An 11,792-nucleotide genomic window follows, 5' to 3' on the forward strand; every position below is an offset into this window, starting at 1 on the left:
TAGCTTTTTTTTCTGATAATATAAATAATACATCCTGTTAAAAAAATTTCAAAGGATATAGAGAATAGTAAGGAATGGCATTAGTCAGGATAGGCCAAATCCCATTGACTTAATGCAACAACGGTTTATTTCTTGCTCATACCATACACCCACTGTGAATCGCCAGGGGCTTTGCTTCAAACGGTCACTCAAGGACCCAGGTTGACAGAGGCTCCACCATCTTGTAATGTACCATCTGGAATGCATTGCCTCCCCCCCTCCCCAGCCCACAAATGGGGAAGACAACACTGAAGAGCAACTCATTTGCAATGAAATGTTTTGGCCTGGTAGCCCATTAACTGTAGGGATCAAAGAACAAAAATCCTCCATGGGCAGAAGCAGAGACGAAGCAGGTGTGTGGCTGAGCGCTATAATTCTACACTGAAGGAGAAAAATAGAAATCACCCATCCCCTACCTTGAGATAATCCCTGCTTGCTGTCTTCTGCCTGGCCTCACCGGCCTTCCTTATCACCAGCCTTATGTTTGGGTTGGTGGGAATTACTCCTGCTTCTGGCAGATCAGTAATAATTCTTGGTTTTGTTCTTCCTTTGCGCCTCTTTTGTCAGATTTTATCAGTGTATAAATAAGACAGGAAAGGACAAATCAAGAATCTCTCACTACTTGTCTTAATAAGGAAATGTCTTATTTCTTTTTAAAACTTTGCTTTAGAGTATCTCTGGAAATACATCCAAATAACTGGTTATAGTGGTTGTATCTAGGGAGGGAAACTGGCTAGACAGCGCTGGGCAGAGTGGGGGTGTTGGAGGGAGGATTGGGTGGCACAGGTAACTTTCACTGTAATACACATCTGTCACCCAAGTTTTGTATAATGTAAATTATATCACCTATTTTTAAAAATAAGTAAAATAAAAATATTTCCATATTTTCTTAATTTTCTATATTGAATATAACTGTACTGTGCAAATGAATGAATGCAAAACATTATCAGAGTTGAGTGACATTTTATTTTTTTCCACTGAATTTGGATACATATCAAGCAAAGACCACATTTCAAATACAAACTCTTCAAAGTTTATATTTACCTTTTGGAGGGATAAAATTTCATTATCCAAATGGATAGTCAAGTCACAATCCTATGGATATCAGTAATCAATACAGTCACTGTTATTTGAATGTTGCTTTTTTTTTATTTTTTAAAATTATTATTTTTTTGAGACAACTCTGTCTCACTCTGTTGCTCAGGCTGGAGTGTAGTGGTGCAGTCTCGGCTCACTGCAACCTCCCTGTCCTGGGTCCAAGCGATTCTCCTGCCGCAGCCTCATGAGTAGCTGGGATTACAGGCGCCCGCCACCACACCTGGCTAACTTTTATATTTTTAGTAGAGATAGGGTTTCACCATGTTGACCAGGCTGGTCTTGAACTCCTGACCTCAGGCAATCCACCTGCACCAGCCTCCCAAAGTGCTGCGATTATAGGCATGAGCCACCGCACCCAGCCAGATGTTGGTTTTTTAGAAAGCTCTTTCACATACATACATTGGGTCCTTCTACATTTCCAGTCGTATGTTAAGCCATAATTGTGGTTTACTAAAGAACATGAGCTTTGAAGTCAGACTTGAGGTTGAACTTTAGCTCCAACACTTACCAGTCATGGGACCTAGGGAAATGTGCTTATTAACCGCAAGCCTGTTTTCCTCATGGGGAAAAATGATATATACCTTTTATGACTGTTAAGAATAAGAAAAACAGTATGTAAAACCCCTGATAAGGCTGTTTCTCCCACAGGCTTGCTCCACTTATCAGGCTCACCAAATACAGCTGCAGTATAAATTCCATCTTCTACACAACAGTAAACCAGAATGTTCACATTCACTGGGTTCATCTCCCATCCTGTTGTCTAACCCACATGGTTTTTTTAAACTTTTCTAAGATTGCATGAGATTCTGCAACACAACTGATTATAAAAACACTTAAAGTTTTTACCTTTTTTTTTACTTTCCAACTCTCATGAATGTACAGAGGACTCTCCAGAAGCTACATATGTGTGATATCTCAGCTGATTAAATGTAGATGTGTAGGAAATCGGTCAGAGTGGTGGGAGAAACTGTTGGGAAAGGAGCAGGCCTTCTGAAAGGTCAGAAGGCTTCGGGGGAGAATAAGCTGAAGGCAGCTGTTCTCTGACCTTGAGGCAGAGGGCAAGGAGTAGGTACAAGGACGTGTAGGAGAATTTATCTTAAATAGGCTTGTTCACTTGTCCAGAAACCGACTTTTGATCATCAGCGCGCATGACTGCTCCCTGAAAGGGAGAACAATAATGTAAATTACCCGCAGATTGTGTTTGCTCCAGGCTTTCGGCATTATGTCTGTACTGAATAAAAGCAAGCAGCTCCAGCTGTTTGAGGCTGCTCTCTTCTTCAGCCATTAGTGCCGGGCAGCCCACTAGCTGCTGTTACACTGCTTATCTGTGTCTGAGTACTCCTTTCTTGAGTTGCTTGGCCAGGGTCTGCGGGACAGACCCAGGAGCTGGTGCCCTGTGTGAGGAACGCTGCAATGGATTGCGATGGAACCCTCGAAAACAAAGGTGAAGAGACTGCGCAGTAAGCAAGTAATTGGAATTGGAGCCCTCTTGGGATTTCCAAGTTTGAGGGAATTTTCAAGCTAGGGTTTCATATTGGGACAACATTTATTCGCTCAACAGAAACAGCATATAAAAGTATTGAAACAATGGCTTAAAGCTAGTAGAGCCTCGGTTTCAGAGGCCCAATTAAGGGACCTAAGGCAAACTGTTGTTTTCCATAACCCGTAGTTCCCAGAAGAAGGCACGTTAAACCTAGAGCTCTGGGAGCAAATGGGAAGAAATCTTAAACGACATCATGCACAAGGGCAATGGGGTCCCAGTAACATCTTTAACATTATGGGCCTTAGGGCTGCTTTGGCCCCACTCTACACAGAAGAGCCTAAAAAGGGAAGGGAGGAAGAACCATCATCTCCCTTACTGCCGCCACCTCCTCCCTCAGCCCCACCATTACCGGGTAAAGATGCCACAGAGGAGACAGAGATTTTCCCTGAGCCCCCTCCCCCAATAAATTGGAAAAAGGACAAGGGATACACTACAGTTATGGGACCCTGTCTTAAGCAAGCGGCATCAGAATGGGAGCTCTTGGTCTGCCTGGTAATGCAAGATCAACAAGGCAATCGGGTACATGAACCCATTACTTTCAACACTTATAAAGAGATAAGAAAAAGCATTAGAGAAAATGGAGCTGCTAGCCCATTTACGAAAGGATTGAGGCCATAGCAGACAACTTCCATATGACCCCATGGGGACTGGTCAGTGCTAACTAAAACAACTTTAGAGGCCAGTCAATACCTCCTCTAGAGGGCAGAATTTGATGAATTATGTGCAGCAGACCCCTTTACCTAAAGCCAGAACACGAGCTGTAACTGCTGTGCCTGTCAAACCTGTCGCTGCACACATCTGTACTCTTCAATCAACAAAACCTGATGCAAAAAAACAAAAGGGGGAGATGTAGATCAGTCAGAGTGGTAGGAGAAACTGTAGGGAAAGGAGCAGGCCTTCTGGAAGGTCGGAAGGCTCTGCATAGCTTGGGGGGTGGGGGGGAGAATAAGCTAAAGGCAGCTGTTTTCTGACCTTGAGGCAGAGGGCAAGGAGTAGGTACAAGGACATGTAGGAGAATTTATCTTAAATAGGCTTGTTCACTTGTGTTGTCCAGAAACTGACCTTTGATCATCTGCGCACATGACTGCTCCCTGAAAGGGGGAACAGTAATGTTAATTACCCACAGATTGTGTTTGCTCCAGGCTTTTGGCATTATGTCTGTACTGAATAAAAGCAAGCAGCTCCAGCTGTTCAAGGCTGCTCTCTTCTTCGGCCACTAGTGCTGGGCAGCCCACTAGCTGCTGTTACACTGCATATTTGTGTCTGAGTACTCCTTTCATCCGTTGCTTGGCCAGGGTCTGCGGGACAGACCCGGCATAGATGAGAATTCAGCTGTCTGCTATTAAGCCAGACACTAAAACAAGTTGTGAAATGTGAAACAATGCCACTCTGCTCACTAAATTATTATTTGGTAAATATAGTAATTTTTACCATATTACTTAAATAACATTTTAAAAATGTTATTGATGTTAACATGCAACAAGGGTCAAAGGGTCCTGAAACCAAACACTTTGAGGACAGCTGCTTTATCCTGTGGCTGAAAACTATAAAGCAAGATTCCTTTAAGTAAATGTGGTATATGCATCAATCTCTCCATCTTTGGTGTGCTTTCAATCCAAGTATCCCCTTTCTTCCTTTTGCAAGAAAGAAACTAAGAATGTAAGCAGTTAGTTACTGGCTTCAGTCCCACAAAAAGCTACAATTTTTCTAAGCAGTGATCTGGAACCAGTTTAACTGAACTCTTGATATTAAGATAGCTCTTAATGATGTTTCGTTTTGTTTTCTATCTTTCACACAGAGCTTACTCACATAGCATCTTGGTATATCAAAATGAAATGCAAGGAACCAAAAATAACATAATTGAAGGCAGTAAAAGTGAACTTAAATAGGAAGATCATCAGTCAAGGAAGACCCACTGGAGAGTAAGTATGCAAGTTGTTAAGAATTAAGTGGGTTACGAAGGGAAAAACAGAGACCGGGTCAGTGAAACGAAATCATGGTTTGTTTCCCTGAGGCCCTGCTAATACCTCCAAACTGGGACAGATCGTAAAGCAAGATACCTTGAAAAGGACTTCCACGTTAACTTTTCAGGTTGCATATGAGTTCATTCATGAGTAGTTTAAAGAATCATGCAGGAAAAGGACCAGATCTTGGAAATCTCTTGAGTCCCTATATTTTCTGTGAACATTTTTCTAGGGAAAATTCAGGTAGCTTATCAAAGGATTTCTGTCTTGTCCAGGGAGTTGTTTTAAAAAACAAAATATTGGAATTTTGAACACTTATAGTGGTTTACGGGGTAATTGGGGTAGAGTATATAAAATTGGTCTCATCTAAGAAAGCTCTGATTGGTTTCCATGATCGTGGTATTCAGGAACTGTTGTAAATTGGCCAAAATCTTATTTCCAGCTTCTTCCTTTCGCTTTTTATTGCCTCAAGTTGCCTGTCTTCCCTGCTCTTATTTTTTTTGTAGCTTTACGATTCTCTTACATGTTCCATGTTGGACTTGTCTTCTTTATTCCAGTCGTCTTCTGAAGAGGTTCTTGGTTCCTGCCTTGGTGGCTGTAGCTGATTCTTTCTCCTCTGTGGACCTTCCTTATCCCCTAGGAGACACAAGGGTCCTCCCCTCCTCCAGGTCCTCCTCCTCCCTACTTTTTTCATCTTCCAGGTGCCTCCACCTGTCAGAGTCAATGATGAAACGGGAACTTGGAAAACATCCCTTGGATGTTGCCTACCTGGCTTTTCTTTTCTTTTTGCGACAGAGTGTCAATCTGGCACCCAGGCTGGAATGCAGTGGCATGACTTGGCTCACCACAGCCTTGACCTCCTGGGCTTAGGTGATCCTCCCACCTCTGCCTCCCAAGTAGCTGGAACTATAGGCCCCCACCACCATACCCAACTAATTTTTTTATTTTTTGTAGAGACTAGGTTTCACCATGTTGCCCAGGCTGGTCTTGAACTTCTGAGCTCAAGTGATCTACCCACCTTGGCCTCCCAAAGTGCTAGGATTACAGGCATGAGCCACGGCCCCCAGCCTGACTTGGCTTTCCTTACTTTAGGAGTAAAAGTTAAAATCATGTGAGACAGATGATTCTATTCTTTTATCTTAAAGTTACATTTTTGAAAAATGGGTCTTTATGAATCCACACAATTTCCTCACCCTCATTTTAACCAACATTGGTTGTTTAAAACTCAGCCTTTTTTGTTTTCATTTTTGGCACAAGGGGGACTTCATATGGTCTTACTCATCTTGGCTTCTTTATCCAAGCAACACCACTTATAAGACCAATGGCATTTGTCAAGTTGGCAGCGACATTTCTGTGCCCTTGTGTATCAAATCTGGAATGCAACTTTTTTGGATAAGATCAAATTAAACTGTATTATGTTTAAATACAGGGGAAAAAAAACTTGAGTGTTGGAAGCACTTGTTTGGGTCTTTTATAGTTATGAAAATAGATTTTGTATTATTGCCTTTACACATATATACGTTTGTGTAAGTAGTTTCATTATTTGTATACCTTAATAAGTTATCTTATGACGGATTTATGGCCATGAGAGTAATGGTTCAATCTGTCATCAAAACTGATAGCCCTCTCTCACAGTGATTTTTTTATTTTTATTTTAGGTTCAGGGGTACATGTGTGGGTTTGTTATAAACTCATATCATGGTGGTTTTTTGCACAGATTATTTTGTCACCCAGGTACTAAGTCTAGTACCTAATAGTTATTTTTTCTGCTCCTCTCCCTCCTCCCACTCTCCACCCTCAAGTAGACCCCAGTGTCTGTTGTTCCCTTCTTTGTGTCCATCAGTTCTCATCATTTAGCTCCCACTTATAAGTGAAAACATGCGGTATTTGGTTTTCTGTTCCTGCGTTAGTTTGCTAAGGATGATGGCCTCCAGCTCCATCCATGTTCCTGTGAAAGACATGATCTCTTTTTTTATGCTGCATAGTATTCCATGGTATATATGTACCACATTTTCTTTATCCAATCTGTCGCTGACAGGTATTTGGGTTGATTCCATGTTTTTACTATTGTCACACTGATTTCTTTACCTTCAGACAAAATTATTTAATCATCAGTGATCTATTTTTAGGCAAATTTACTTTTTTCAGTTTTCAGACTCAAAACTCCATTTTTTTCCTTAGTTTGGGAAACGAAGTATAATACTACTGTATTGATAACTTGATATGTACCTTTTTAGCCCTTTTCTGTGCATGTACAATTTCTTACATGACATGTTGCTGCATAATTTTGTAATCTGCATTTCACGTAACTAAACATAATGTGGAAATTTATCATGACATTATTTTTTTAACATGTACCAAATTCACAAGGCTTAAAATTTAACAAATTTTAAGGTAGAGTGAAAAGTATGAAAACTAAGTCTTCCTCCTATCCTGAGAAACATTTTTAGTGGCTGCAAATCATAAAGATGACCATATCCGGGGTGAGCATCCCTAATCCAAAATCTGAAATCCTCTAAAATCCAAAACTTTCTGAGCACTGACCTGATGCTCACATGAAAGTGTGGGTTTTTGGATTAGGGATGCGTTCAAAATCCAGAACACTTCTGGTCCCAAGAATTTCTGATAAGGGATACTCAACCTGTGTTGTTTCTTTCTTGTTTTTTTTTTTTTCTTTTTGAGACAGGGTCTTGCTCTGTCACCCAGGCTGGAGTGCAGTGGCACAATCACGGCTCACTGCAGCCTTGACCTCCCAGGCTCAAGCGATCCTCTCACCTCAGCCTCTTGAGTGGCTGGAACCACAGGTGTGCATTACCATGCCCAGGTAATTTTTTTTTTTTTTTTGGTAGAGGCAGCTCCCTATGTTGCTCAGGCTGGTCTCCAACTCCCTGGCTCAAGCCATCCTCCTACCTTGGCCTCTCAAAATTTCAGGCAAGAGCCACCACACCCAGCCAACCTGTGTTGTTTTGAACCAATCTCCAGTTGTTCACATTTGTGATTGGGTTTGTTGTTCTTGTCATTTTGGGTTTTTTTTTTTTTTTTTTTTTTTGCTATTTATAAATACTGCGATTGAGTAGTATTGTAGAAATAAGTTTGGGTCAACTCTGATTTTTTTTTAAGGATGTGTTTCTTGAATCTCCTTCCTTTCCTTCCAATCCTTTCCTGATTTCTTCTGACTTCTTTCATCATCTTTTTCCTGCTTCCAAAATGCATGTATCACTGAAGCCTCAACTCCTGTTCCTTTGCCCTTTACCTACCGCTTCCTAATGTTCTCATGTATCCATACTCAGTCCCTATTCCTTCCCTGTATTCTCTTGTCTCTCCACATGCCATACCTGAAAGATCATATCCAGAAGATAAACACTTCTCTTTCTTTCCTTTACCTATGTTCTCATTATTTTTAGCTGAAACCACCCGTTTTCAGAGCTTCAGGAAAAGATTTAATCTGAAGGATCCTGCAACTAAAAAGCTTTGAAAACTGTGTTAAGGGGCCCCATAAGCATCACTTTTTAACTTCACTGACAAAAGGGACTGGGGTCATGCTCTCTGGAGTCAGAGTGAGGTGGGGTTAAAAGCTCTATGTGGTTGTTTTGCATATTGCTATCAAGCTTCTATTTTAGGCATGAGTTTTGGCCCTGATAGATAAAACCATTTCTCTAAGTTATTAAAACCTGTACTTATATATAGAAGTTAGTAATTTATATATAACATTTTGGCTTAAAAATCTCTGAGTTCTGGACCATCTGGGTCTCAAAAAGATGACCAAAGTATACACAATAATTCTTATGTTCTATATTCTATAAGTATTATGTGACATATAATTCTTATTCATATATTTAATTATTTGGGGAAATGACTGAATTAGGCTTTTAAGAATAGTGGTGCTTGCTTTGTAAAGTTTCAAAATAGGTAACATTAAGGTTTTCACTTTTTTTGCAGGGACAGAAAATAAAGGAAGCAGTGTTTTATCATGTGTATTTCAGCAGGTCTTCGTGAAATTTAACTAAAAATATGACTGCTCTCTCTTCAGAGAACTGCTCTTTTCAGTACCAGTTAAGTCAAACAAACCAGCCCCTAGATGTTAACTGTCTGCTATTCTTGATCATACTTGGGAAAATATTATTAAATATCCTTACACTAGGAATGAGAAGAAAAAACACCTGTCAAAATTTTATGGAATATTTTTGCATTTCACTAGCATTTGTTGATCTTTTACTTTTGGTAAACATTTCCATTATATTGTATTTCAGGGATTTTGTACTTTTAAGCATCAGGTTTACTAAATACCATATCTGCCTATTTACTCAAATTATTTCCTTTACTTATGGCTTTTTGCATTATCCAGTTTTCCTGATAGCATGTATAGATTATTGCCTGAATTTCTCTAAAACAACCAAGCTTTCATTTAAGTGTCAAAAATTATTTTATTTCTTTACAGTAATTTTAATTTGGATTTCAGTCTTTGCTTATGTTTTGGGAGACCCAGCCATCTACCAAAGCCTGAAGGCACAGAATGCCCATTCTCGTCACTGTCCTTTCTATGTCAGCATTCAGAGTTACTGGCTGTCATTTTTCATGGTGACGATTTTATTTGTAGCTTTCATAACCTCTTGGGAAGAAGTTACTACTTTGGTACAGGCTATCAGGATAACTTCCTATATGAATGAAACTATCTTATATTTTCCTTTTTCATCCCACTCCAGTTATACTGTGAGATCTAAAAAAATATTCTTATCCAAGCTCATTGTCTGTTTTCTCGGTACCTGGTTACCATTTGTACTACTTCAGGTAATCATTCTTTTACTTAAAGTTCAGATTCCAGCATATATTGAAATGAATATTCCCTGGTTATACTTTGTCAATAGTTTTCTCATTGCTACAGTGTATTGGTTTAATTGTCACAAGCTTAATTTAAGAGACATCGGATTACCTTTGGATCCATTTGTCAACTGGAAGTGCTGCTTCATTCCACTTACAATTCCTCATCTTGAGCAAATTGAAAAGCCTATATCAATAATGATTTGTTAATATTATTAATTAAAAGTTACAACTGTAGTAAGATCATAATTTTGTAAACAGAAAGAACTCAGGACATACTAAAGAATAAACTGAACTAAAGCTTTTGCCCCTTAACTTTGATACCGTTTCAGAATGTCTTTTGAGGCTATGATATCATTTATTAAATGGTGTTTTATTTTAAAAACAAAATAATTCCAAGAAGTTTTTATAGTTATTCAAGGACACTATATTACAAATATTATTTTGTTATTAACACAAAAAGTGAAATGAGTTAACATTTGGCTATACTGATGTTTGGTTACTCAAAAAAACTACTGGATGCAAACTGTTATGTAAATCTGAGATTTCACTGACAATTTAAGTTGATAATTTAGGTTGATAATTTAAGATTATCAACCTAAACAAACCTAAACAAACATTTTTATTAAATGTTCAAATGAAAGCAAGAAAATAAAAATTGTTCTTAAAATGATTTGGTATAAAGTTCAATGTAAGAGGAAGATTACCTCATTTTAAATGTAGCTAATTTTAAAAAGTATATCTCTGTTCTTAATGCAAATATTCCTGGAAGAAGAAAGTTTTGGTTGCTCACCTTGTGGAACTGGGAGTAGTGACTAGGTCCCTTTCCATGATTCAGCAGATTCGTTTTCATATTATAACTTGTATGTCACGTACTTGCATGTCACATCATAATCACGTTAGCAATGTATCACATGTGAAAGTAGAATTTCTCATCCTCGGCACTCTTGACATTTGGGGTTGGTTAATTTTCTGTTGTGGGGCAGTTTAGCAGCATCCCTGCTCTCTGCCCACTGACTGACTGGTAGCACCTCCATGCCCAGTAGACACAATAAAAAATGTCTCCAGACATTGCCAAATCTCCCCCGGTGGATGGGCAGAGTTGCTTCACTGGAGTAAAACAATATGAGTGGCAGGATCATCTTACATTACTTTAGGAATTAAGCTACATAGATATTTTTATCACCATTTATAAATAAATAATACTATATTACATAAATCTAAACCTAGCTTTTCCTAAATTGGTGGCTTTTGATTTTTTTGATATTTACAGTAAGATATATTTTTTAACATCATGACCCATAGACTTGTATGTACATGTTTACGTGTCATAACAATACTTACCCTTACATATCATGCAAATATGTTTTTTAGTATCATTTTTTAAATGCTGGTTTTGATCCACTAAATTGAGTTGATGATCCACAAATGGATTACTTTCCGTTATTTGAAAAAATGTCCTAAAACAAGTGCTATGGAACACTAATAATGGCAAAACGATTTAAGAAATGTGTCCTGTGTGCCAGGTACCGTCTTAAGTGTTTTACATGCAGCAACTGATTTAATCCTCCTAGCAACTCACTCTGACAGGAACTATTATCCCCTTCTTAACAGATGAGGAAATTTAAACATTGAAAGTAAGAAACTCACTATGATACAACTAGATATTGGGGAAGCTTGGATGCAAACCCAGAATTCTGGTCCAGAGTTCTTGTTCTTTACCACTATATTATTAATTACGTTGCCTTTCATTGGTGCCACTGACTGTTCTCAAAAAGAAAAAATGGTTTCAGAGTCAAATGTGAAGAATGTTGTTTCTTAATTATTTTTCACTTGAGAATGTACAATGCCCATGAACATCTTAAGCCTTTATAGTGCTATAATGAAGAAGAAACCCATTTACTTGAGCACACAAGTCTCTTTAATTAGCTAATTAATTAAACCATCTATAAAGACAAGTTGGGAAATGCTCCTGGACAGTCAGTCAGGAATTCTTCTTTGAGTAGCAGGTAATACAAATTCAACCTGAGCCATTCTAAGAACAAGCTGGATATTGGAAAGACAACTTTTAGCAAACTAAACTACTAGGAGAATCTCTCTGAGTTGTTGGTTTCCATTATGTGTCCACAACGTGGGTGTTCTGGCTGCCAGCAGCTCAGGGCTTTCATAATTACACTTAAAGCATCTCCTAACTAACTTCAAATAAATATACAGTCCTGGGGAATGGCTGTTCAACCTGACTTCAATCATATGTCCACCTCTCTATGATCAGGTCTGTTAACAGAAGACATGGCAGGGAAGAGAAATAAATAATAACTACTATAAAATGG

The 11,792-nt window shown here is 38.7% G+C and overlaps 2 protein-coding genes across 10 annotated transcripts in view; one reads left to right on the forward strand and one right to left on the reverse strand.

Moving 5' to 3' along the window:
- Positions 1 to 9,777, forward strand: part of GPR160 (G protein-coupled receptor 160) — a 46,424-nt gene extending 36,647 nt beyond the window's left edge. For 2 of the 8 annotated variants that reach the window (XM_063621649.1, XM_063621657.1), the window contains exons 2-3: positions 4,479 to 4,602; positions 8,584 to 9,777. In XM_063621649.1, coding sequence (XP_063477719.1) covers positions 8,656 to 9,672 — 1,017 coding nt within the window. In that variant the 5' untranslated portion in view covers positions 4,479 to 4,602; positions 8,584 to 8,655 and the 3' untranslated portion in view covers positions 9,673 to 9,777. Of the gene's footprint in view, positions 1 to 2,488; positions 2,606 to 4,478; positions 4,603 to 7,326; positions 7,469 to 8,583 lie in introns of those variants that run through there. The other 6 variants (XM_063621650.1, XM_063621653.1, XM_063621652.1 and 3 more) reach the window with 6 other exon arrangements.
- Positions 9,778 to 10,221: 444 nt separating this feature from the next.
- PHC3 (polyhomeotic homolog 3) overlaps positions 10,222 to 11,792 on the reverse strand; it is a 100,913-nt gene continuing 99,342 nt past the window's right edge. Inside the window, exon 17 of one of the 2 annotated variants that reach the window (XR_010116637.1) lies at positions 10,222 to 10,572. The gene's annotated coding sequence lies outside the window, so the exon portion shown is untranslated. Of the gene's footprint in view, positions 10,573 to 10,635; positions 11,737 to 11,792 lie in introns of those variants that run through there. The other variant, XR_010116636.1, reaches the window with a different exon arrangement.

This window comes from Symphalangus syndactylus, chromosome 17 (assembly GCF_028878055.3).
Source record: "Symphalangus syndactylus isolate Jambi chromosome 17, NHGRI_mSymSyn1-v2.1_pri, whole genome shotgun sequence".
NCBI lineage: Eukaryota > Metazoa > Chordata > Mammalia > Primates > Hylobatidae > Symphalangus > Symphalangus syndactylus.